This window comes from Cyprinus carpio, chromosome A5 (genome assembly GCF_018340385.1).
Source record: "Cyprinus carpio isolate SPL01 chromosome A5, ASM1834038v1, whole genome shotgun sequence".
In the NCBI taxonomy this organism is placed as follows: Eukaryota; Metazoa; Chordata; class Actinopteri; order Cypriniformes; family Cyprinidae; genus Cyprinus; species Cyprinus carpio.
Window position 1 is genome coordinate 28421219 of NC_056576.1, and position 27960 is coordinate 28449178.

Below are 27960 nucleotides of genomic sequence, written 5' to 3' on the forward strand. Positions count from 1 at the left end.
AACATATAACCTAAACCTCAGCTTTGAGGAAACATCACTGAAATTGCTTCTTCTTCTTTTATTCAATGCATTCATGGGTTTTGAAGGAAGAATTAATTTTATATGATGTGATCAGTTATGAAATATACCGTAACTACACTTTTTGGAGTTAAATTGTAGGAAATTGTGGTTAAAGTCAGTTGAGTCGTTGTCGTTGGTGTCTCTAACAGAATCCTGGTACTGCTAGTCTTCTAAGAAAAGGAAGACTGTTGACCACAACAACAGTAACGACTGTTTTCGAATGTTTCACATAATTTTATCCCTCTGTTTGTACTGGGAAACAATCAAATTTGCATGTTTGTGTTAAAGGATCTGTGCAGTGCAATCTGATATAAATATTTAGTTCTTTGTAAGGAAACATGAATTCTGTCAGCAAACAGTTGCTCAAATATTTATCCTTGTCTAAAATATTTGACATTATGGGGGTAAGTATTAAGTGCTGATTTTTATTTCACACTGCTTACAAGATATAGACTATGTTAACATATTTTTTTTGGAATGATAGCATGAACAGCAAAAATTGAAATAAATTGGACAGGTACACTACCATTCAAATTTTGGGTTCAGTAAGAACTTCAAAAATTATTTTAAAAAAAAACACAAATAAAAATAAAAAATTAATACAATTTAAAAAAAATTATTTCCAAAAAAAATAATATTATGAAATATTATTACAATTTAAAATAACTGTTTTCTGTTTCAATATATTTTAAAATGTGATGGCAAAGCTGAATTTTCAGCATCATAACTCCAGTCTTCAGTGTCACGTGATCCTTCAGAAATCACTCTAACATGTTGATTTGGGGCTTTTCTTATTATTATCAATTTTATCAAACAACTGTGCTGCTTGATATTTGTGGGAACTGTAAGACATTTGTTTCAGGAATCTTGAAAGATGAATAGAATGTTCAAAAGAAAAGCGTTTATTTGAATTATAAATTTTTGTAACCACGTAAAAGCCTTTACTGTCACTTTTGATCAGTTTAATGCATCCTTGCTGAATGAAAGTATTAATTTCTAAAAAAAAAAAAAAAAAAAAAAAGTACTGTATATAGATCAGTTTTTATGAGTATCACCTTGAACAGGCAGTGTGTGAAATGGGTATGTGAACAATCTTGTCAGTTCTGGCTTCTAAATCTATATGTTTTAAAACATTTTTTGATAAAACTTCTTATTTCTTTTCAGGATTTAGTGGTCAGAACTGTGAGGAGAACATTGATGACTGTCCAGACCATCGCTGCCTTAATGGAGGGACCTGTGTGGATGGAGTGAACACCTACAATTGCCAATGCAAGCCAGAGTGGACAGGTACCAGCTGCCTACTCAAACCCCACACTTCACTTACAGTTACAAAGAAAGTCATTTTTGAATCAGTAAGACTAACTAGGCTTCAATAGGTAAAATCTCATTTTCATTTCATCTGTGTTTGGAAAAGAAATGTGGTGAAATGAATGCATATATATATATTAATTCCTCAGGTCAGTTCTGTACTGAAGACGTCAACGAGTGCGATTTGATGCCCAATTCCTGCCAGAATGGTGGTACATGCTTGAACACACAGGGTGGATACAACTGTGTGTGTGTGAACGGCTGGACAGGGGACGACTGCAGCGAGAACATCAATGACTGCGCAGATGCAGCCTGCCACGCAGGAGCCACATGTCATGATCGGGTGGCCTCCTTCCTGTGTGAATGCCCTCATGGGCGCACAGGTGTGCATTTTTCTCTCTCTCATGAATTAAATGCATCATGGTTCGAGGCACTCATTCTGTTATTTGAGCATTAGGTTTTTTGTGAGTTTTGTTCAAATCCACTAAAAAGAAGCCAAAAGTTTCAGTGGGACATATTAATTTGCTTGTTTTTTTAACTTCTAGAATGCATTTATGATTTAGGAGTACACTTTGAACTAGTAACTATTAACTAGTTGGCATAAATCATCTGCTTTGATTTCACAGGGTCTTTAAAATCTGCCATACTGTTTAAAAAGGAGATGTTTACCCAGGTTTAATGGCAAAATCCTGCACAAGCTAATTCTCACTGTGTGTCTCTGTGATTTAGGTCTGTTGTGTCACCTGAATGATGCTTGCATTAGTAACCCATGTCAGAAAGGCTCCAACTGTGACACCAATCCAGTCAATGGCAAGGCCATCTGTACCTGTCCTCTGGGTTACGTTGGTCCAGCCTGTGACCAAGATGTTGACGAATGCTCGCTGGGTAAGGAATGGCTGTTTATTGTCTCTGTAAACATTATTGGTGGCGCTTGATAAGCACACTAGTGACTTAGTTTCGCACTGGTTATGTTTAAGAATGTAGTAAGTACAAGGGAATATTTCAATTGTAAATGTTTAAAGGGTGTTTTTTTTGTTTCCTTCTTTTAGGTGCAAACCCTTGCGAACATGCTGGAAAGTGTATAAATACAAAAGGTTCCTTCCAGTGTAAATGTCTGCAGGGATATGTGGGAGCTCGATGTGAACTGGACATAAACGAGTGCATGTCCAACCCATGCCAGAATGACGCTACTTGTTTGGATCAAATCGGAGGCTTCCATTGCATCTGTATGCCAGGTAACCAAAAGATCTGCTGCATTTGGTTTAAGACACAGCTTGTATCTAAATGCTTTCTATATATTAGCCCATGCCAATGTCATTACCTCACATGACCAACCTGTGATCCAAGAAATTGCTACTGTTGGCTGTAACACTAATGATACTGATGTCTGACTACATGAAGTTAATATATTCTGTTTATTATACACAAAAGAAGCACTTATAGCATTGTTAAGACATGCTGAATTTTCTCACTAAGTCTGGAGCTTATTCCCCTATGTTAATTGGCAGGCTACGAGGGAGTCTTCTGTCAGATCAATACTGATGAGTGCGCCAGCATGCCCTGCCTCAACAATGGGAAGTGCATCGACAAGATCAACAACTACCAATGCGAGTGCCCCACAGGTGAGCATGCAGGGGTCAATCACCTCCCTGGACAGAACAGAGTGGAGAAAACTAATCCCTGCCCCGAGGCAGGCTTACACAGCCCCGGCTAAAATACTCAGAATAATCCATCTAAAAGTTAGAATTTCAGACAGTTTTTGCTTGAATAAGATGATGTTTATCATTTATGCACAGCAAAAACCTGCTTATGGTATTTATAGTGTTTTAATAGTACAGTGTCAGTGTTTTTTACTGAAAGAATATGCATTTTTAATCTTTATTTTTATATATATTTTTCTAGTGCACAATTTATGTTAAATATTTTTTTATATAAATAAAAAAACAATACAATATCAAAAAAAAAAATTAAATAAAAAGAAATTAAAGAAAAAATTTGAAATTCCAAATATTTTTTTAACGTGTAATCATAATTTAATTTACAAATTTTAGGACTATATATTAAAATAATGTTCATATTAGATATACCAAAAAAAATTTATTATTATCCCGCGTTGTAAGAATACTTTTTGGCCCTACTTTGAGCTTTTTTTCAGTTTCAATGACATGAAACTAATTTTGTTGATAATGTAGGTTTGTGAAAAAGGCTCTTCTTGTAGAAAAACGGCACATCGACATCAGTTTAGGATGAAGAAGGATTCCTGTATAAATGAAAGGAGGAGGTACAATATTAGGCATGATGAAGTTGTGCAAGGCAAGGGGCCTACGGGGACCCCCAAGAGTGGTCTAAAGGGTTTTTGGGAGATGGTAAGCTGAAGAAGTGGAAGCTAGGCCCCTTCACTGTTTCAGATGGAAATCAGAGCTCCTTTCCAGCATACGGCGCAGAGATCCTTTTCAGTAGTGTACACACTGAATCCATAGCAACCACAATGGGTGCTTTTTGAAATGTGGCATTTTAGAGGCTCGGAAGAAATTCCTGTTCTGAAGATGCATGGGACAGACCTTGATTCTGGGGGGTCTTAGGAAATGGCATAAGCAAGTTAAGAATTTGTTATTAGGATTATCACTATAATAATACAAAAGTGTAAATACTTTTCTAAGTGATCAGACATAAGGATTCTAACCTGGCGGATGATAAAAAGGCAAGATAAATCCCACAGATTTACACTAAAGCCATATTATAGCTACAGACCAGAGCAGCATAGTGACTGCAGGTGGGCTATGAAAACAACCCTAAAAAATAGCAGCCACAAACTGTAGCAACACCCTAGCAACATCTGATGAACTGCAAAGCAACATTTTTCTTCAAAAAAATCTAGTTGTTTTATTGTTGCTCTAACCGTCCCATAAGTCTCCACACTGATGGATTTGTAGCCCTTAATGTGTTCAGACTGTATATTTGAACAGCAGTGAGGGATTAAAATAACTGAGGGAGAAAGCACAAATGTTGGGGGTTCCTGAACGATGCATGAGGTCAGGGATTGCGTGGGGCTCTTTTGGTGAGACAGACTCAGAGAGGGGGGGCAAAGGCTAGATAGGAGAATGCACATTGTGATGGTAAACTTCTACAGGACAAAGGAGGCAACCGCCATGGCTTGGCGTGCCACTGAATAGACAGTTCCTCTTTGTCTGGTGCCCTTGGTCTGGAGGCCTTGGAAGGTTTTTACCGCCAATTTACACCCTTCTCCCCCCCCACTGTGATGGTTTGTTGAAAAGCAACTTGAAAACTTGTGAGAGAGGGGTTAAGCTTGCAGCCAAGTATTAATGAACGCTGGCCGTGTTGTACAGACGAGTGTGGAGGAATGAAGCGGGTGCAAACCAGAGGAATCTTTGTATTGACCCCCTTCCCTTTCCTCTCGTCTCCCTCTCAGGATTCTCAGGTAGCCAGTGCCAGTTTGACATCGACGAGTGCGCTAGCACTCCCTGTAAAAATGGGGCCAAATGTATTGATGGGCCCAACATGTACACCTGCCAGTGCTCTGAAGGTATGAAGACGCTGTCTGCTTGATTCAGCTTTTAAAAGTGATAAAAAAGAATAAATACATAAAACATCGTATTTCTGTTGTTAATAAACATTTTTGCAGCTCTAAAATATTTATTTGGCTATAAATTTCTTTCTGAGTCATGGACAAAACAAGGAAATTCCAGGGCCTAAATGTGAGGAAACACTGTGCTATAATAAATATAATAAATGAATCTGTCTTCCTTTATAGGATACACCGGGCAGCACTGTGAAACAGATGTAAATGAGTGTCTATCCAACCCATGTCACTATGGCACCTGTAAAGACGGCCTGGCATCCTTTACCTGTTTATGTCGTGCGGGTTTTATGGGCCGTCTGTGTGAGATCAACATTAATGAGTGTCTCAGTCAGCCATGCCAAAATGGAGGCACCTGCCAGGACCGTGAGAATGCTTACTTATGCATCTGCCCTAAAGGAACCGCAGGTGCCACTTTTACAGTAATGGCCAGAAATGTAAACTCCTGCTTGTCAAAGCTCTTCTGGTCATTTACTTTATTTCCATTTTGTGTTAACAGGTGCTAACTGTGAGGTCAACCTAGACGACTGTCAAAGCAATCCCTGCGATTTTGGAAGATGCATTGACAAGATAAATGGTTACGAGTGTGCCTGTGAACCAGGATACACAGGTGAGTGGTCTTAGATACTGTGCCTCATACATCAATAAATGGCAACTGCGCTGAAATATAAAATAGTTTCATTCATTTGAAATGAGAGTTTAATTGAATAGTATGCCCAGCAAAGAAAATATGCTCTTCATTTCCTCACCGACTTGTCATTCCAAACCCGTATGCTATTCATTTTTCATTTCATTTTTTCATCTTTACAAGAAAAGATCTTAACACATATATTTTCCATACAACAACAGTTAATGGTGGCCATGGGCTGTCAAGCTTCAGAAAGGGCTTTAAAATATAAAAGGACTAAAAAGGTCTATAAGTGTGAAAAACAGACTGAAATTTACATCATTATTCACTGATAATCTTCACTTCCAGTGCAGCTCTAAATATGTATTTTTTTGTTTGTTTGTGTGTGTGTCTCTATGTGTGTAGATCTTTTACTTTACAATTAAAGGAAGAGATATACATGTAAAACTGCTAATTGGGATGTTTATGTATTTCCTACTAATAGAGAAAAAACTAATTTTCTTACAGACAGCACTGAGATTATAAAGGTGATTTTATGCAAATATATATATTGTTGATTAACTAAGTCACGTGTCAAGAAAAATCCAGACTTTATGGATTCAGGTTATAGTTCAGAAATATCACATATCATATGGATCCGATCGGGACAAACAGTAATGCTGTCTATCAGAGTGTGCTTCCAACTTTACACTGAGGTTAAGGTTAGGGTTAAGGATTTGTATTTATTTCAGGGTTGTGTAAACAATAAACACAATGACTGACCAGACCAGGTTTATGCTTAACTGTTTAGCCTCTAAAAATAGGTGTCCTGAGATCACATATTAGTCTTGGGAGGGCATGGCTTTGGAGAGTGGATGTGGGGTCTAGCATGAAGTCTGGCATAGGTTAGCACATGAAAAGAGTAAATGGCGAGGTTTGCTAAATTATTTGTTCTCAATTATTTTTCTTGTACTCCTATGTGTCTCCTCTAGAATGTTTAGAAGAGGTATAAACAATGTCTCAAACTGTGCTCTGATTTGCCAAGATACCAAATACATTATAATATGAACTCAAAAAGATTTTTTTCCCCCAAGACTGTACTAACCACATTCATTGGATAACTCTTACTGCACGTCAACAAGTCTTATTTTTGTCAGTTTTTATTTCTCTTAAAGATTTTTAATAGAAACATCTGGGACAAAGTTGATACATACTCTATTAAGTAATTTAAGCTTTTGGAAAAGCCACTGCGTATGTGGTGTTATCAAGGCAGTCTAGGTGGTATACTGAGCCCAGGTCTTTATCAATGTAGAAGAGATGGGGAGTCAACAAAGAGTTCAGCAGGTGAGACAGACTACAAAGCAGGGTGGGGAGAGACAGCTGGCCAGCGAGCACACATTCAGCCTGGGCTGTGGTGTTGGCTTACCGTCTCACCCAATCCCCCGCCTGCCGAGCAGACACACAAGCTGGCCCACTCCCACGTTCAGCCAGAGATCTCCAGGACATCTGGGAGTTTGAAAGGAGAAAAGATTTGCAAAAGATTTGTGAAAGTCGATCTTTTAAAAGGGTGAAGTTGGCTGGTGTTTTAAAGACAAGTGACAAATGAAACCTCTGCCTTTATGCTGGCATTGCGTTCGGTGAATAGTGGTGCTGGCTGGAGTGGAGTCTTAAAGCTAGGCCGTAAGCCTAGGATTTCAAGATGAACAAGGAAAGGCTAAATGAATGCTGTCGATTCAGGAGTTATTTTGACTACCACACAAGTGAGACAAACTATTTTCATAATTCTGGCTTGTTTTTTTTTTGGGAAAATGTGTAACATCAACATTGATGAATGTGCCATCAACCCCTGTCACAATGGTGGAACCTGCGTCGATGGAGTCAATGGCTTTACATGTCTGTGCAGAGAGGGGTATCATGACACCACCTGCCAATCACAGCTTAACGAATGCCTTAGCAACCCCTGTATCCATGGACACTGTCAAGACAAAGTCAATGGGTGTGTATTATTTACATACATACACTGCCATTTGAAAGTTTGGGGACAGTAAATATTTTTTTTTTTTAAGGAATAAGTTTACAAAAAAGTTGGTTTTTGGCATCATCATCAAAGATGGCGTATTGGGTCCAATCATGCCGAAAACAAACAAACAAACTAGGGGTGCTCCGACTGGCATGGGTAAAATAATTATACTGCTGTAAGTGAGATACAATTCATATTTCTTTATTAAATAACTTACAAGGTTATTTGAAAACTTTCTGTGAGACTTTCACTAACAGCGTGAGTGAATCACCGTACTCTCTCTTTTTTTCCCTCTCAAAATGCGCAAATGGCTTCAAATCACCACATTGCATCTGCACTATAAGCAATACACACTCAAAGCGTGCAAACATATGGCCGCCTCACATACAGCTCACGAAATCAGGCTTGTGCTGTGTGTAAGCTATTGTGCAACAATTGGCCCTTTGTGAACATTTAGGTGAGATAATTATATTATATATATTTTTAAAAATGTCAAAAAAATGCCCCCCTTTCACCCCTCAAATTAAAGAAAAAAACAACAATGAGTCACCTAAGAGGGGAATTCCCTAGATTTTCAAAAATGAAATTCAGGCCCTGAATGAATGTCTGTAAAAATCCTGATTGGAGCATGACTATAAATAAGGCTTCAAAAAGATCGGTATCTGTGATCGAATATCTGCAACAAAAATCCTGATCAGAGCACCCTTAAAACAAGCAGAAATAGCTAAAACCAGCTTACTCTGATCTGGCTGGTCTGCTAGTTTTGGAGTAGATTTGGCACTTAGGAGACCAGCCTGCTAGCCAGCTATAACAGCTGAACAAGACCTTATACCAGCTTAGACCAGCAAACCAGCTGACCAAGTCCGGTCAAGATCTGATGTTTTGTTCAGCAGGCCCATCAACTGGTCTAGATTAACTTAGGACCAGCTAGGACCAGCCAGAAACCACGTAAAACCACTTTAAGATGGTTAAAATGGGATCTTTTAGCAGTGAAAAATATCAAATGTAAAATGCAGATCTTGTTTCTTATAGATATAACTGTATTTGTGACTCCGGCTGGAGTGGTGTCAACTGTGACATCAATAACAATGAGTGTGAGTCCAATCCCTGTATGAATGGAGGCACCTGTAAGGACATGACCAGCGGCTACGTCTGCACATGCCGCGCTGGCTTCAGCGGTTCGTATCATTCATTCTGCTAATGTAATGTAACTATGGGCTATGCTTTTCCACCACCACTCAAAATACACCATGTCTTCCTAACGTTTGATTATAGGTCCCAACTGCCAAACAAATATCAATGAATGTGCCTCCAACCCTTGCTTGAATCAAGGAACCTGTATTGATGACGTGGCTGGATACAAATGCAACTGTTTGCTGCCTTACACAGGTATGAATTTAGCTTTATTCATGACATTGATTGTCATGTTTTTCACTAGCATGTAGTTGTGACTTTATAATAGTTTAAACCATTTTGAGAGTTTAGGAGTTGATGAAAAGTTAATAATCAATTAAATCATAAAAAAAATAAAATAAATAAACATACATACATACAAAAAACATTTAACATTTTATTAGTTTATCTGTATGTCATATGACCCTTAATCGACATCAGAAAACTATTGAAATATTAACTCAAAATCTCAGGGGGATTTCAAGTACATATTTTACTTCAAGGAGATTGCAGTGATAGAAATGCCTGATGAAAAGTACTGTATATATATATGTAAGATATTTTTGAGACCATGATGACATTATGACAATTAGCTCTCATTCCTGTGTTGATGGATGTCCTATTGAAACAGGAAGTTGTGGTGGGCTATTTCTTTTAAATAGCCAGTAACTTTTAGTTTAAGACACGAAGATGAACAATGGTTGTCATTCTAGGAGCATTTTATTGAACAAAATTTCAGATATGCCTGAAAATACAGAATGATTTATAAATATTTGTAGTGCATATTCATGAAGAAAATTGTAGTTTTTTTTTTTAAATAGAATCTTTGAATTTTTTTTAGGACCTTAAAGCTTAAAAAAGACATAAAACCTATTTATTTATTAGTTGAATATTTAAAAGCCTGAAAAACAATACCCTTACCAAAAAGTAGTATACTTCAAGTTTATTTTATTACGTATACTTAAGTAAAGTTCAAGTATATTTAGACTTTTTTTAAGTATAAGTCAAGTATACTTAAATGTCATTTTAAGTATATTTCTGAGAAGTACATATCCATTTTAGAAGTACATTTCTGAGAAACTAAAAGCATACTTTCTATAAAGTTTAAAAGAAGTATACTAATAGCACACTTGAATAAACTTCTTTTTCGTAAGGGTAGCTTCAAATAACTTCAGTGTGGCTACTACTTTTTGTTTGTTTTACTCTACTTAAACCATCAATCTAGCCCCAAATTGTTGACAGTGGCCCCTCAAGAGCCCTGCAAGTATCTCTGTTGACAACACAGGGAAATGTGTTTTCAACAGACGATACATTCTTTCCTCTCAATGTGTTATTGACACAAAACAGATAATGATGTTCTGCTTGTGGAACAGAAATGATATTAATTCCCAGTGACTTTCTTTTTGGAAAAATCCACAGAGTTATATCAAGAATAACAAAAATCTACTCGTCTCAGGGTGGGAACAGTAGCCTGTCATGTTTCCTGTTTGCCCTACTTCCTGTCTCACAGGAACGCAAATGGCCAGACAATGGCAGGAAAACCTGCTGGCTTCCTGCAGGGGCCGACCATCGTGGAAATAGATAGGCCAAATGTGCTTTGCTTTGCGAGGACTGACAGACTAATCTCCAACCAAGAAAAGAGGAATCAGTACAGAACCTGTACTGATGAAACATAGTGTCACCTTCTAAATTTAGGTCTCCTTAGAGGAAGAATGTCTCCTAAGAACATCTTGAATGCAAAAAACATATTGAAAACAATGCTTTTTTTTTTTTCTTCCAGGCGAGAACTGTGAAACCCTGTTGGCCCCGTGCAGCCCTAAACCCTGTAAGAATGGAGGCGTATGTAAGGAGTCCAAAGACTATGAGAGCTTCTCTTGTGTGTGTCCTGAAGGTTGGCAAGGTACAGAATTCACAAAACTAACAAGAAATTCTGTCCTAGCCTCAGTATTACCTACAAGTATATTTATACTGTACTTCTTGCTCTCCCTCAATTGTAGGCCAAACATGTGAAGTGGACATCAACGAATGTGTCAAAAACCCTTGCCGAAATGATGCCGTCTGTCAAAACTCTATTGGCAGCTACAAATGCAGTTGCAAATCAGGCTACACAGGCCGCAACTGTGAGACAGACACTGACGATTGCAAGCCCAGTGAGTGTCCCATTTCAGCTTTATTTCAATCTAGTTGATCTAGTTGGTGTCTAACCCCATACTTTTCCTTTAGACCCTTGCAGTAACGGTGGCTTCTGTAAAGATGCTGTGAATGCTTTCACTTGCACCTGCCTACCAGGTTTCCGGGGCAGCAAATGTGAGGAGGACATTAATGAATGTGACAGTAACCCATGTAGAAATGGTGCGAACTGCACTGATTGTGTGAACAGTTACACCTGTACCTGTCCACCTGGATTCAGTGGGATTCACTGTGAGAACAACACACCTGACTGTACTGAGAGGTAACAGCTGCGCTCTTATTTGTATCAGTTCTCAAGGGTAAATACTAACCTTTGCCAAAAAAATAATCACTGTTTTGGCTGCAACAGACAGCTCTTACAATCAAGAGGCAACAAGTCAAAGAAATTAATACTTTTATTCAGCAAGGATGCATTAAATTGACAGTAAAAGCTTTTAATTAGAAGTGACAGTAAAGACTTTTAAATTGTTTCAAAATATTTATATTTCAAATAAATGCTGTTCTTTTGAACTTTACTGTTTTCAACATTGATAGTAATGAAAACTGTTTTTTGTGCAGCAAACAGCATATGATAATGATTTCTGAAGGATCAGGTGACACTGATGACTACTGAAAATTCAAAAACATTTTAAAAATCTTATGGACTCCATCTTTTTGAACTGTAATGCCATTCTGACATGCAAAGAGAATTTATTATTATACATTAGTGCCCCCTCTGGTAAACAAATGACAATGCAATCAGAGAAGCATCACAACCCATTATACTGTATATTACTTGCCTGAGAAACTAAATGATTTTAAATGAATGTAGTAATGATTTTTTGTGGTATTAATATTTTTTTTCAAACAGCTCTTGTTTTAATGGTGGCACATGTGTGGATGGCATCAACAGCTTCTCGTGCCTGTGTCCAGCGGGGTTCACTGGAAACTACTGCCAGCATGACATCAACGAGTGCGACTCCAGACCCTGCATGAATGGAGGCACATGTCAGGACAGCTATGGCACATACAAGTGCACCTGCCCTCAGGGATACCATGGCCTTAACTGCCAGGTAACAAATCACAGAATTAGGCAGCATGTGAACTGGACTAAAACAGTCTGTATCCATCATACATTTATAGCTTATAGTGTTTCCTTGTTGATTCTGTAGTATAATTCTAAAAACTGCTGAAAAATTGAATGAACATTTATTTTACACAATATTCCCTAAAAGATATATACTAACATTTTTGTTTGAATTTATTTCTATTAATTCCACTTCTTTTAAGTAGTTAATGTCAGTAATTTAAAAACTGATTTATTTATATATCGATCTATATCTGATTCACATTAGCACTTTAGGATCTTAGTAGTCATGCTCAATCATATCTCATAGATGGACTTTTATTTTAGAAAATGCACAGGAACTTTCAAACACTGTTATATTTCTTAATTGTATTAAAATTAACTCTTATAATTTTCATAGTTAACTCTATGATTTTAAGGCATCATAGAAGCACTCCCGATGTGAGAAGTGTCAAAATAAATATATATTGATCTTAATTTCTTTAATTTTAACAGAATTTTTCTTTATATTAAAATAATCACACTAGTAATATTTATAAATAAAATGTAAAATGTATATAAAATGTTTATTTAAACACAATGTATTATATATAGACACATTTCCCTTATTTTCCCATTTTCTAAAATCAGTCTAATTAAAACAGACATTTTCCCATTTTCTAAAATCAGTCTAATTAAAACAGACATTGTTTATGTTTGCTTGGTATTTTTATGCTTAGAGTATCAATGCCAGTAATCAGTGCCAATAATTTAAAGACAGATTATATATGATATATTACATTATGATATAATGACCTATGCCTAATTCATGTCAGCAATTTATGTCAAATAAAATAAAATATTTATTATGACTTAAAGAGATTTGAACTCATAGATGCACGAGTTTAGTGAACACTGGATAAATTCTTGTCTTGCAGGAGCTGGTGAACTGGTGTAAGCCGTCTCCCTGTAAGAACGGAGGTATCTGCAGACAGAGCGGCACTAGGTACAGCTGCCAGTGTCAGACAGGCTGGACTGGTTTATACTGTGACGTCCCCAGCGTTTCCTGCGAGGTGGCTGCCAAACAGCAAGGTAGGTTTGTTTGTTTGTATGTAATGCGACTAAAATATGTTTGCAGATTACCACACATTTCTGCTGGGGCTCTTCAGTGATTTACAAATCTGCTGTGATGTTTGCTTCTTCCACTTTTAGGTGTAGAGGTGGCCCGGCTGTGTCGTAACTCTGGCCAGTGTCTGGACGCTGGAAACACACACTATTGCCACTGTCAGGCTGGATACACAGGCAGCTACTGTGAGGAGCAGGTGGATGAATGCATTCCCAATCCTTGCCAGAATGGAGCAATCTGCACCGACTACCTGGGCGGCTATTCCTGTGAAGTATGTAAAGAAAATCTGGTTGTTAGGGACAGAAGTGACTGTAGAAAAAGACACTTAGGTTAATGCTTGCTAAATCTCCCTTCTTTGTAAAAGAATTGCTTGTTTGGCAAAGAAGGAAGAAACTGCCAAGTAAACAGAAACAGGCTTGTTTTATGTTTGGCATTAATTCGCCTCGCTCTTTCTCTTGTTTCTTGATGCGTGCCAGGTTATCATGGAGTGAACTGCTCTGATGAGATCAATGAGTGTCTGTCTCAGCCCTGCCAGAACGGAGGCACATGCATCGACCTGATCAATACCTACAAATGCTCCTGTCCCCGGGGAACACAAGGTCAGCTATCACTTCCTCCTCTGGTTTGCTCTTTTTGCCCATTCCACGCTTCATTAATTAGGTCTTAACTGTTATCAGCAGGCTTAGACCTTTCTCTCTGATTGATGTAGTCATGCTTAATTACATCTCATAGATGGACTTATTTTATAAATTGGACAGAAACTTTCAAACAGTTTGTTATATTACCCAGTTGTATTAAAATTAAAACTCTCCTTTGTCTTTGTCTGTAGCTCTATGATTTTAAGGCATCATAGGAACACTTCTAAAATCTTTTAATTCTTAAATCTTAAATCATTTAATAAAAATTTTTCCTCCATGTAATTAATCAGGAATTATCTAAACTGAATCTAATTAATACAGAAATGTTTATGTTTTCTCTGTATTTTTATGTTTAGAGTAGAGTATCTCATTGCTAGCAACATGCTAACATCTATCTTTATTAGGATCAATAGAGTGCTTTTTCAATGGCCTGGGTTCCGGAAGTATTTTCCCTATAGAAAAAAAACAGTCTTAGTTAAACAATCCAGCTACAGGATGAATCACAACATTACAAACCTTGACTGAAGCAAAAAACTATTTGAAAATCAGAAAAAAGCGACAAATGCCAGTCTCCTTTCTTTGCAGAATGCGATACATCCACTCAACCAATCGCAGCGCACCATTCCACGCATTGTAAACAGTAGAGGCGGTGCTTTGAATACACCTGCCATCATAGTTTTCCTTCCTCTTTACTACCAGTTTTAATGCGAAATAAATTGCCTCATGTAATCGCTCAATCAGCGTTTCAACCACAGAAAGACGGCAATAACACAGCTAATAAACAAAATGTAATGTAGAATTTAATTTACCTCAGGAAGTCATCCGTGTCCACAGCTCGTTAGTGTGCTATACATGAAGTCTAGAGAAGAGCATTTCACAAAATATTAGAATATTACATTTTACTTTACCTGTTAGTGATGTCTTAATTATTTAATGTTTAAATAAATCTGTTCCGAGTAATGAGTTATGAGAGGCACTGTGTAAATTAATATTTCAACAACAAATATATTTTTATATATGTGCAGTTTACATGTTTGCATGTATTTTTATTTTTTTTTATTTTTTTTACAAGTTGAGTGTTGCTTGTTATATTAAAAAATAAATAAATTAATAATTAAATATTTAAATTTACGTAATTAAATTTAAGTTTGGGCTCTGTTGTTAACTGTAACCTTATAGTAGGCCTAATGTAAAAGGGCTCACTGTAGTTTAGAGGTTTAGGTTACACCCCTAGTTTTAATAATAAATCTTTAAAAATCTAAATCTAGATTTGAATTTTTTTTTGTTATTAAAACCTAAAGATTCTATGTGAAAGTTTGAAACAGAAAAAAGTGGTTTTTATCTTGCCACTTTCTTGGTAAAGAAAATAAATTTTTACTCAAATTAATCAAAATGGATTTATAGCGTTTTGGAACTAAACTCTTCATATGAGCATAAACCTGTTGATTTAAACATGTTGACTATGTATATAGAAATAACAGTATTTTACATTTATTTTAAATTATGCATACAGTATATAGCCTATACACATATTTTATAATTTAAGTAGTTTAAGAGTCACTAAAGGGCTCTTTTGTCACATTGTACTTGTTTTGATTTCTTTGCAGAATTATGGGTAATGTAGTTTTTCCACCATGAATTACGCTATTAAAAAAATAAAATAAAAAATAAGTTGAAATAATGCATGCTGAACATTCCACAACAAAAGCATGTGTCATTAACAGCCTCATAGATCTTAGTAAGGTCAGGTTTTAAAGGTTTATAAAGTTATTGTTTACAATGGAGAAAATAAATGGGAATTTTATTCAAATTTTACAGTAAGCCAGTTGTTGCATTCTATTTTATTTAAGTCATGTTTCTTCATTCCATATCAGTCAGTAATGACTGTTATGCTGCCTTAGAGGACAGCTCTCTACATAGGCAGTATTCTAGCGAGGCAGTTCACTAGGTTTTGGACAGAGCCTTTTTTTACCTCTCTGCAGTAAGGGTAGCTTTGATAAGACCTTTCCTCTCCGCTTCTCTCTCAGGTGTGCACTGTGAAATCAACATCGACGACTGCACACCCTTCACCGACCCCATCACCCAAGAACCCAAATGCTTTAACCAGGGCCGCTGTGTGGACCGAGTGGGCGGGTACCACTGCATCTGCCCGGCCGGATATGTGGGGGAACGCTGTGAGGGTGATGTCAATGAATGCTTGTCCAACCCTTGTGACCCCCGTGGTACACACAGCTGCATCCAGCTGAAGAACAGCTACCGCTGCGAGTGTCGCACAGGATACACAGGTACAGCACAGGCTACTGTGGACCAGTTTGCTTTGATTTAAAGAGTAACGCTACATTCTGATCATGTTGCAAATGTCTAATAATAACCTTGTTTGTGTATCCCTACAGGTCAGCGTTGTGACAAAGTGTTTGATGGCTGTAAGGGGAAACCTTGCCGCAATGGAGGCATCTGCGCTGTGGCTAGTAACACTCCTCATGGCTTCATCTGCAAATGTCCACCAGTTAGTCATATTTCTCTGATACATTTAGCTATGGTTTTCTGAACCTGCTTTGTATCATTTTTCAGTCCTGTTTTTTCATCTCCATCACATAGATTATGAACTAATCAGGCAGGTTCTATACGGCATTTATATAAATGTGGTAAATAAATAAATTAGAATTTATAAAATTATTTCTCCTTAGCTTTTCCATTTTAGTCACAAGGCCACAAATATTCTATATAATTACATATGTCTGGTATATGGCTATATAAATTTTCATGCTAATGTTAAAATAATACTTTAATTCAGCAGTTATTTTAAATTGTAAATAATTTTTAACAATAATAATGTTTTACTGTATTTTTGAACAAATGAATGCTTTACCTATATATTTGGTAAAAATGTCAGTAAACTGTGATGCATACATTTTCCCTCTTGTGTATGTCTCATTTAGGGTTATACAGGCTCAACTTGTGAGTATGATGCTCATGCCTGTGGTAGTCTCCATTGTAAAAATGGCGGTACATGCATTTCTGGTCACAAGAGCCCCAAATGCCTGTGCACCCCTGCCTTCACTGGTCCTGAGTGCCAGTCTCCCACTGAGGGTCACTGCACATCCAATCCATGCTACAATGGAGGCACGTGTGAGTATATCTCAGAGGCCCCATACTACCACTGCATCTGTCCTAACAGCTTCAATGGCCTCTTCTGCCACATCCTGGACTACAGCTTCCAAGGTGGCCCTGCTCGAGATATCACACCTGCTCCAGAAGTGAAAGTGAGATGCGAGATAGCAGAGTGTGAATACAAGAAAGGCAATAAGATCTGTGACAGCACATGTAATAATTATGCCTGCGACTGGGATGGAGGGGACTGCTCTCTGAACTTCAATGCCCCGTGGCAGAACTGTTCGGCCGCGCTGCAGTGCTGGCGCTATTTTAATAACGGGAAGTGTGATGAACAGTGTCACAATGCTGGGTGCCTCTATGACGGATTTGACTGTCAGAGACTGGAGGGCCAGTGCAAGTGAGTGCTATTTGAGAATTTTTACACAAGTTTCAGGGAAGTTGCACATTTGTAACCATAGCTAAGAGTTTGAAGCTAAATTGACCATGCTTAAGAGAAATTCTCAGGGGGTTTTAATTGGAAATCACAATTTTGAAACTCCCAGACAATTTCTCTTCAGCAGGTCTGAAAAATTCATGAAAATTTTTCTAGTGAAGCTCAGCTTTTAAGTGAATGAAAAGTAAGATTATCCGATTATCTTTTAGCTAACTGCACATAATGGACACATAATGGATGTGTTTATCCAACTGGTCCTTAATTCACTGTGGGGAAGTTTCAGAAGATGGTACCTTGGCCAAGATGGTTTACAAACTCTAACCATATTAACCCAGATGGTCTAACACAGGGATGTCCAAACTCGGTCCTGCAGGGCCGGTGTCCTGCATAATTTAGCTCCAACTTGCCTCTAGTATGCCTTGTAAGAGCTTTATTAGCTGGTTCAGGTGTGTTTGATTAGGGTTGGAGCTAAACTATGCAGAACACTGGCCCTCCAGGACCGAGTTTGGACACCTCTGGTCTAACAGGTCAAAACCTGGTCCTCAAGCTTGTAGTCTACCATCTTAAGCTATCTAGAAACCTTGTAAAAATAGAATTGGAAGCTTTTTAGCTCTGTTAATCCAGATTGAATGCTTTTTCTAAACTCTGCTTTCATCTCTCATAGTCCACTCTACGACCAGTATTGCAAAGACCACTATGCAGATGGCCACTGTGACCAGGGCTGCAATAATGCAGAGTGTGAATGGGACGGGCTGGACTGTGCCGGCAACATACCCGAGAAGTTAGCTACTGGACTCCTGGTTGTGGTGGTCCACATTTTGCCTGACCAGCTCCGAAACAACTCCTTTGGATTTCTGCGGGAGCTCAGCCGAGTGCTCCACACCAACGTCGTTTTCCGGCGCGACAGCAAGGGAGAGGAAATGATCTTCCCATATTACGGCAACGAGCAGGAGCTGAGAAAGCACAACATCAAACGATCACTAGATGGCTGGAGCGAAGCTTCTAGCAATGTCTTAAGCTCCATAAAAAGCAGCACTTACAATATAGTGGTGGAAGGAGGGAGAAAACGCAGAGAACTGGACGAGATGCAGATCAAAGGGTATGTATGTGAAAGTTGAGCCTGCGTATGCTTTAAAAATATCTTTGAATAAAAAATCATGCTTTTGATTTCCATCAGCTCAGTGGTATATTTGGAGATTGACAACCGCCAATGCTACCAACAAACCTCTGAGTGCTTCCAGAGTGCAAATGATGTGGCGGCTTTCCTCGGAGCCCTGGCTTCCAGTGGCAGTCTGAATATGCCTTACGTACTTGAGGCCGTCACAAGTGAGTGTTTGGCACGAGCATTGTCGTGTGCCTCACGTCTTCCCATAATGCCCTTAATCAAGACTAGGCCTCCCATCTTAGTCAATGTATTCAGCAACACCCCCCCCCCAACCTTTAACCCCACCAACTCCTACCGCGGATTACAGGGATCACTTTGAAGTTTGTGCGTTTCTTCCTTATAACAATGAAGCAAATGTTCTTTGTGCATTAGACAGACTAAACAATCAATGCAGCAGTCTGAGGGCAGATCCGCTGGCTCCAGGCACTAAAAATAGTTAATTGATGCAAATCATGTCAAGTCGTTTGGCCCAACAAGACACCCCTTCATGGTTTGAATCTAAAATGATGGGGGCTTCTGCAATCTTAACCTTGTTGAATGTACCAGGACTTTATGCATCTCCAAGGGTTTAGGTGAGCAGAGTTTATCATTTCAAAATCGTTAGTGGAGAGAGCATGAAAAAAGAGAGCAGAAAAATTGATCGGGAGTGTGCTAGAAGTTGGGAGTCTTTGTTATCTCGAAAATCCTAATAAATCCTTCGTCTTTACAGCTTAAAGTGTGCGCGGTAATTTGAAGTTCATTAATCCCTCCCTTTTTTCCCTTAAAGAAGAACTGGTAAAGTTGTCTCCTGGTACCCTGGGCTGAGAAAGGGGAGAGGAGGTGTTCTTTCTTTTCTCTTTTTTTCTGTCCTCCTCCTTTTCTTATTTGCCAGCTCCTTTTTGATGAGGAGCAGTTAGCAATTCTGATTACTACGAACGTGTGCCTCGCTCTAGTTTGTCTGCCCATCTCAAGCTATTTGTGCCTCATCGTTGGATGAGGAACATATTCTTGTCCTTTCTGTGGGTTTGACATCTCAACTGTGCTTCCTGTGGCAGGTAAGATTGATGGGCCGCCAACCATAGAGCTCTATCCAGTCTACCTGGTTCTGGCAGGACTGGCACTGCTGGCCTTTGTCGCCGTGGGAATGGTCGCCTCCCGTAAACGCCGCCGCGAGCACGGTCAACTCTGGTTTCCAGAGGGTTTCAAGACCAGCGAGCCCAGCAAGAAGAAGAGGCGGGAGCCGGTCGGCGAAGACTCCGTTGGTCTGAGGTCAGTCACGTTATCTTTGGGTATTGGGTTTGAAGGGACAAAGGTTTAAATTTGAATTAATGATCATCTGTTGAGTTTATTTTAATTAAAGTTTAAGGAAGTAGGTGGAGGTCGATAATCAATGATGGCTTTTGGTGTTGGAGAACAGTCTTTAAAGTAGCTTTCAATCTTTCTTTTTAGTTGGGTGCTAAAAAGTTATTTTGGCATGTCTAATGGGTTATTTTTTTTGAAAACAGGCCACTTAAGAACTGCTCAGACATTTCATTAATGGATGATAACCAGAATGAATGGGGAGAAGAAGAACCATCAGATACTAAACGCTTCAGGGTGAGCAGAGCAACTAATTTCCCACCGACAAGATTAAAGAAAAAACAGACATCACTATCATAAAATTCACATAGAAGCGTCTTATAATGAGTATTCTTGCATTAAATAATAAAATGAATTAAAATGTTTGTTATCAATTTGTTAATGTCTAATTCTCCTTTTTTAGTCAGAAGAGCAGATGATGCTTGATTTAGACGATCAGCCAGATCACCGGCAGTGGACGCAGCAGCACTTGGACGCAGCCGATCTACGCATCCCATCCATCGCTCCCACACCCCCTCAGGGCGAGATAGAGAACGACTGCATGGATGTCAACGCCCGAGGACCAGGTTAGGCATTGTTGTAATAATTTTTTTGTGGCAGTGGTTTTGTTATTGGCTATTGATGACTTTTAAATTACAATATAATATACTAATTTAATATATTTCAATGTAATTATAATAAAACGTTATTCATTAAAATATCAATTTCATTTTTTAATGATATTTATAATTATGTAATTTATATTAAAATTTAAATAATGCATTTTATTCATTTAAATGTATAACTTTCCTTTAAAATATATATATACATCTTATATAAAAATGTGGCCTCATTGACCATGTAATTATTAGGTAGAAAAAATAGTACAATTTGGGAAATCATTTTACTTCTCTAGTTAACAGACAAAAGGAGATATTCATTCTGATTTTTTTTTTTTAATTAGAACTCAGCCAGCGTAAAAGGCATTCTTTACTTATGGATTACACCTGTTCTCCTGTTAACACACAGTGTGTGTGTGTGTGTGTGTGTGTGTGTGTGTGTGTGTGTGTGTGTGTGTGTGTGTGTGTGTGTGTGCGTGTGCTGTCGAATGCTGGGACGAGGAACTGAATTGAGCTCTAAGTAGGAGTTAATGCTCAGGGCCCTGTGGGGAAAAGAATCCACTTCAAAGGCTCTGACTGAAAGCTTAAACCCTGGGGACTGAGCACATTTTTTACCAGTCTAACTGATTCATCCTGTGATATCATTCTGCTTACATGTGTTTTGTTAATTAAAACTCTTTATGATATGCTCATCCTCTCTTTCTAGAAGCACCAATATACCACTTACAACAATTTTTAGATTGTCAAAGGCAGCATTCTTTTGCTATCTCTTTGCAAGCTGTTTTTCCTTTTTTTTTCTTTTCCTCTTTGTGTGGATTGATGTTTTAAAATCGACCAAATCGTGACTGATCTGGGAATAGCTATTCTTTTGAAGCCGAGAAGCCCCTGTCGAAGTCAGCAAAGAAAGCAGCCCCTCAGAGGTGATAATACTCTGTTTTACCAGCAGTTGAAATTTCAAAGCGTGGCCAGCGTCCCTGAGATTTACCAAACCTCCACGCTTGATTACAATCCGTTAGTGAAGCGATCTGGGGCGATTCAGAAAGGCAGCGTGTCAAATCTAGCTTCGATTTGTTTGTTTCTCAGGCATTACTTTGGTCCATCACTTTGAGGAAAGGAAAAATTTAGCTCTTTCAACTAACTTTCATTTGTCTCAGGGTTTTCTCTTCGAATTGTGTAGCAGAAATAATGATGAAACCTGAAATATGGGGAAAAAAAGTTGTTGGTATATATATATATATATATGCTTGAAATTACAATTCTAATTACTATGGTCATAAAGGAATTTAGAATTTGAACAATTAATGTCTCCTTAGCACAAAGCTTCTGCTACATGAATATAAAAATAACATCTTCGCTCTCTTTTTCCTCTCTAGATGGCTTTACTCCACTGATGATTGCATCCTGTAGTGGAGGAGGACTAGAAACAGGAAACAGCGAGGAAGAGGAGGATGCTTCAGCCAACGTCATCAATGACTTCATCTACCAAGGAGCCAACCTTCACAACCAGACAGACCGTACAGGTGAGACAGCCCTACACCTGGCTGCCCGCTATGCCCGCTCAGATGCTGCAAAAAGGCTCCTGGAGGCCAGTGCAGATGCCAACATCCAGGACAATATGGGACGGACTCCATTACATGCTGCTGTGGCTGCAGATGCACAAGGGGTCTTCCAGGTATGTGAGCCACAATTGCATAAGAGAATACAGAGTAATATGTATGAGGCTTAATATTGTGCATTTCCACCAATCGCTGCATCATTATCTCGGTTTTCTGAAACATGTTAACTTTTGTACTTGTGCAGATTTTAATACGGAACCGTGCCACAGACCTGGATGCCCGCATGCATGATGGAACCACACCTCTGATACTGGCAGCAAGACTGGCAGTCGAGGGCATGGTGGAGGAACTCATCAACTGCCATGCTGATGTCAATGCCACGGATGATTCTGGTATGACTTATTACACTGACATATTTCATTGATTCACCTGAATGCAGCACACACTACTAGTCAAATGTTTCTCATTATCTTAAAAGTCTTTCTAGATGATCTGATCTAAAGGCTAATTTTTAAATGCTTAAAAATTATATTGCAGACAGGAAACCTAAGCCAAGAATTTTGAAATAAATGTTAATAATAAATTATTATTATTAATATTACATTTACAAGGTAAATCAGGTGGCACATTATGTTTTTTAAGCACCAAATCAGCAGATTAGAATGATTTCTGAAGAATTATGTGACAGTGAATACTGGAAAAATGGCTGCTGGAAACTCGGCTTTGACATCACAGGAGTAAATTACATTTTAGAATATATTGAAATAGAAGACAGTCATTTCATGACTTTACTATTATTCTAAAATTTGGAAAATAGTAAGAATGTAGAATGTAGTAAGAATGAGTAGATTTGTCCAAACATTTCAGTGGTGATATATAATATGGTGATATTTTACTGTTAATGTATAGATATATTTTAAGATTTGTTACTGTTTTATCACTATTACATTTATTACTATATATTGCTATTGTTGTTTCCTCAGTGAATGTAATGGAGTGTTTCTGTTTGTGCTACAGGTAAATCTGCACTTCACTGGGCAGCAGCTGTGAACAACGTAGATGCAGCGATGGTACTGCTTAAGAACGGGGCAAATAAAGATATGCAGAACAATAAGGTAAGCAGCACTTGATTAGTTTGTATCACAAATAATGCCATGATATTTTAGACATAACACACCTTACATAATATTTATATTAACATAGTACAAAAACTTTTTCAAAATGCTTTTGGCTTACCAACTGTTTTGCCATTCAGGAGGAGACTCCTCTATTCTTGGCGGCAAGAGAAGGAAGTTACGAGACTGCTAAAGTTCTTCTCGAGCATTTCTCTAATCGGGAGATCACAGACCATATGGATCAGCTCCCACGGGATACTGCTCAGGACAGAATGCATCACGACATCGTGCGGCTTATCGACGAATACAACCTGGTCCGCAGCCCTCCCATGCACAGTGCCCCCCTCTGCACCACCCTCTCCCCGCCTCTCTGCTCCCCCAACGGCTTCATGGGTAGCATGAAGCCCTCTGTACAAAGTAAAAAACCCCGCAAGCCAAGCACAAAAGGCATTGGTTGCAAGGACGGCAAAGATATGAAAGGCAAGAAGAAGAAGGCACAGGATGGAAAGGGAAACTTACAAGACAGCTCAGCCGTGCTCTCGCCGGTCGATTCCTTGGAGTCGCCTCACGGGTACATATCTGACGTCGCCTCCCCACCCCTGATGACATCACCTTTCCAGCAATCACCCTCCATGTCGCTTAATCACTTACAGGGTATCTCAGACAACCACATGGGCGTAAACCACCTGGGGATGGGCAACAAGCAAGAACTGGCCCATATACAGTTCGATCCGTTACCCCCACGTCTCACCCATCTTCCAGTGGCCGGATCTAATGGCTCTAACATCATGAATGGCCAGTGCGAATGGCTCGGGCGGATGCACAATAGCATGGGTCCCCAAAATCAATTCGGAGGCATGAGGAACGCCTCGGGTCAGGCCAACCTTCACCAATCCGGCCTGATGACATCTCTTCACAACGGCCGTCCTGCCACGCTGTCTCAGATGATGAACTATCAAAGCCTGCAGAACACTCACCTCACCACACAGTCGCATCTAATGATGCAGCAGAGCATGCAGCAGAGACCGCAGCAGACGAACGTCCAGCTGCAGCACCAGAGCTCCAATCCACCCAGCAGCGTGAGCCAAAACTTACTCTGCGGTGAACTGGGTGGACCGGAGCTCCAGCAGAGCACGGGGAACGGCATGCCCATCCACACCATCATCCCCCAGGAGACCCAGCTGCTGAACCCATCCTCTCTGGGCCCCAGCATGGCGGGAACGCAGTTCCTGACGCCACCTTCCCAGCACAGTTACTCAGCCACAATGGACACCAACACCCCCAGCCACCAACTCCAAGTGCCTGACCACCCATTCCTCACGCCGTCTCCGGGTTCACCGGACCAGTGGTCCAGCTCATCGCCTCATTCCAACATGTCTGACTGGTCAGAGGGCATTTCCAGCCCGCCCACTAGCATGCAGTCACAAATTGGACACATACCGGAACAGTTCAAGTAAAACAAAAATTGAAGGCACCATAAGTCTGCTTACTGAAGGTCTTTTATATGCTCTTGTACTAACCATATTTTTTTTAATTTATTGGTATTTTGTTATTTATACTTTTTTCACCATTTATTTTGAAATTTGGGCAAAAGAAATCTTAAAAATAATGCTATTGACCGCAATACACTGTACTCAAATGTACACACTGGGTATTTATTGGTCTTATTTCAGTTGATCGGCCTTCATTTTTGTTTGATTAATTATACCTAATATTGTATAAATTTGTAAAAACAAAGTTCTTGTACGGGCATTTTAGCGAGCATGTTTTTATACAACAAACTTCAGTGTTAAAGTAGATCTATGTTGTTTAAAACAAGCTGCTTTTCCGTTATTAGAAGAAGAATGTTTGAATTTGTTTCATGTATTTTCTGATATTTGTTATGGTTAAGTTCTCATCATCATTTTTTTTTTTTTTTTTTTGCTACAAAATGTATACTACAAATAAGTAGTGGTATTATAATTGAACATTTGTATAGTTCAAAGAGATTTGCTTTCTCTCTTTCTTGTACATTAAATTCCTGCAAAAGCAGATTTCTAAGCGTCCACTGTAAGTGTGGATGTAAAAATGAGGATCTGAGCTACTTAAAAGAAAGGATATTGACTTGTATGAAACAGGTGCCAATATCAAGTTCTCTGTATCTTTTTCCTCCAATTTTGTAGAACTGGTCACGTGGCCAAAAGTGTCTGGGGTTTTATGGAGGTGTTTCAAATTGAACTTCTCTTTGCTGTACTTCAGTTTTGTATCTTCGTTTGAGCCTATGGCTAATGTAAAAAGATATATTGTATGCATTTGTCATGTAAACAGGATTTTGTTTCAGAAATCTTAAGTGTGCCATGGAAGTTTTAAATATTTGAATGCAACATAGTTATGTTTTCTATCATATGCAGAATGTATTTTTTTTCCTCAGTATCTCTGGGGTAGAGACTATAAGAAATGTATTCACACAAATGATTAGAGGATATGACATACAGAATAACATAAATAGATTCTTGACCACCAATAGCTTCCCACAAAAATAAGTTAAAATGTCCCATAAAGGGATGAGGTGGTGTCATATATCCTCTTTAAGCCATCAGTACTTCCAAGTGCATCAGATTTAAACAGCACTGAGTATAAAATATCTGTAAATGTGTAGTTTACATGCAGAATATTTTGACTGTTCTACTGTCTGTACAATTTTCATTGATTAATAAAATATACCAATGTGTATTAAAATTTAATTATCCGTTGTATTTCTCAATCTGCTCTAACACTTTCTTTATGACCTGTCTAGCTTATTTACCAAAAGTATTTCTTACAAACTTTAGTTTGAGTAATATCAAAGCAAACAGATATATTGACGGTTTGCTCTTGCCCCCTCATGCCATACCAAGCTGGGTTTTAATATCAAAGGAAAAGGTTTAATTTTTTTCTTATGTTATAATGAAATTATTTACGGCATGAGCTGTCAGAGGCTGCTAATCGTTTTATTGCATTAGCCTGCAGCGCCATCTGCTGAAATTCGAATGAATATCAACAGCGCCCTCTGCTGCTAAGAGGACAAACGCATGTTTAAAGCTGTAAACTCACTGTTCACTTGAACTACGGGACAAACGTCCACTTTAGGTACTATGAGTACCACATTAGGTACTCATTTTGAGAAGCTCACCCATAAAACTTTTGTTCTGGGCCCCACAACAAAATTCTTTGTTAAAACTGATTATCACACAGATCTTTGAATCGATGGGCTTGTAGAAGGACAAGACTTAAATAAATATTAATGAAAAGATATTAATAGTAATTCGTTCTGATGGCGCTAAATAACCTCTCTGGTCATTCCATTAAAAAAAATGATGGTAATAGTAGGATTTCATGATTTGTTTTTCTATAGCATCTATATAACAATGTCTGTCTTTCAGCAATTCAGGCTTTTTAATTATTGATTATATAAGGCCACTGTTCCCCAATGCACTAAACTCTGTGGAGTGAAGCATCACCAAAGTGTTACTTGTATGTGACATTTTTGAAACATGGTGTTAATTTCAGACAATTTCAAATTAGATAGGCTACTGATCACCACCTTTCGAGTTACAGCTACAGGCTAACAGAAAATTCACATGAAAAAAAAAATCTAACAAATATGGAATAGAAACTGATTGTAGATACTAATCTAGATACAGTGATTTACACAACATAACGTCAAAAGCATATCATGACTTTCAAGTAAATTTCTTTATTTATTCCCATCCATTATGACACTTACAACCTCTAATATGAAAATGGAATGAGTACTAGCACTGTCTACCCACCTCATAGTACAGCTTACTCTTACTGTACTGTGCTTTTTACAATTTATAGCCTATATCAAATATTCTGCTTCAATTGTCCGACATGTACTGAGTATATACTACCATTCACAAGTATCTGGGTTGAAAGAAGTCTCTCATGCTCCCCAAAGCAGCATTTAATCAAAAATACTGTACATTAAAAAGTGTATTATGAAATGTATTACCATTTAAAATAACCCATCCCCGGCTTCCTCTGATCTATTATATTTAAAATGTAATTTATTCATATGATGGCAGCAGTCATTACTCCAGTCTTCAGTGTCACATGATCCTTCAGAAATCATTCTAATATGCTGATTTGGTGCTCAATAAACATTTGTTATTAACATCAAAATGTTAAAAAAAAAAATTATCCTCCCAATTGTTTTCAAGATTGATATAAACTACCATGATGACCAGAGTCTATTACTGTATTTTACTTCGTGCTCTATCTGCCATAGCGTATTGTGTTTGCTGCTCACTACAGGCCTGCACATATACCTCATGGTAATATAAACTACATAACGGTAATGCTGTTTTTATTTATTTAGCATTTTGTAAACTCTCTGTCAAATCTCAGCCTTGAGAGATATGGATGCATATAATTTCTTATTAATCCAAAAATTTAGACTGCATCATTTAAATCAGACCAGTTTACATAATCCACAATGACTACACCTCTGCATCTGCTACATGTTCGCGCCTCAGGGACAACAAAAGGAGGGACGGGGGGGGGGGGACTTAGGAGGAGGACAAAGGAGTGGAAGTGGGATGGTGACAGGGGATGGCGAAGGTCAGGAAGGCAGGCTTATAACCCAGGTGTAGGTTTGGGTGGAGGACAGACTCCTGGGAGGAGGATGGTGAACAGAGTCCAGGGTGGAGACGACAGAGGGAGTTGCTGTGGAGCAGACAGGATGAGCCAGGGTGGATCTGACGGAGGGAGGAGCCGAGGAGGAGACAGGAGGAGCCAGGGTGGATCTGACGGAGGGAGGAGCCGAGGAGGAGACAGGAGGAGCCAGGGTGGACCTGACGGAGGTAGGAGCCGGGAGACTGAAGGGAATTGGAG

At 38.6% G+C, this 27960-nt stretch overlaps 1 protein-coding gene across 1 annotated transcript in view; it reads left to right on the forward strand.

Moving 5' to 3' along the window:
• The window catches only part of LOC109062456 (neurogenic locus notch homolog protein 1-like), a 44532-nt gene extending 18729 nt beyond the window's left edge, over positions 1-25803 (forward strand). The window contains exons 5-34 of the mRNA XM_042756743.1: positions 1225-1347; positions 1518-1751; positions 2098-2253; positions 2418-2603; positions 2877-2990; positions 4799-4912; positions 5141-5374; positions 5466-5576; positions 7377-7569; positions 8626-8771; positions 8869-8982; positions 10547-10666; positions 10764-10916; positions 10990-11218; positions 11807-12008; positions 12940-13093; positions 13214-13397; positions 13593-13726; positions 15793-16050; positions 16159-16271; positions 16705-17276; positions 17977-18411; positions 18490-18638; positions 19512-19725; positions 19962-20052; positions 20219-20381; positions 21788-22086; positions 22215-22362; positions 22988-23085; positions 23226-25803. Coding sequence (XP_042612677.1) covers positions 1225-1347; positions 1518-1751; positions 2098-2253; positions 2418-2603; positions 2877-2990; positions 4799-4912; positions 5141-5374; positions 5466-5576; positions 7377-7569; positions 8626-8771; positions 8869-8982; positions 10547-10666; positions 10764-10916; positions 10990-11218; positions 11807-12008; positions 12940-13093; positions 13214-13397; positions 13593-13726; positions 15793-16050; positions 16159-16271; positions 16705-17276; positions 17977-18411; positions 18490-18638; positions 19512-19725; positions 19962-20052; positions 20219-20381; positions 21788-22086; positions 22215-22362; positions 22988-23085; positions 23226-24542 — 6758 coding nt within the window. The 3' untranslated portion in view covers positions 24543-25803. The remainder of the gene's footprint in view (positions 1-1224; positions 1348-1517; positions 1752-2097; positions 2254-2417; positions 2604-2876; positions 2991-4798; positions 4913-5140; positions 5375-5465; positions 5577-7376; positions 7570-8625; positions 8772-8868; positions 8983-10546; positions 10667-10763; positions 10917-10989; positions 11219-11806; positions 12009-12939; positions 13094-13213; positions 13398-13592; positions 13727-15792; positions 16051-16158; positions 16272-16704; positions 17277-17976; positions 18412-18489; positions 18639-19511; positions 19726-19961; positions 20053-20218; positions 20382-21787; positions 22087-22214; positions 22363-22987; positions 23086-23225) is intronic.
• Positions 25804-27960: the final 2157 nt, after the last annotated feature.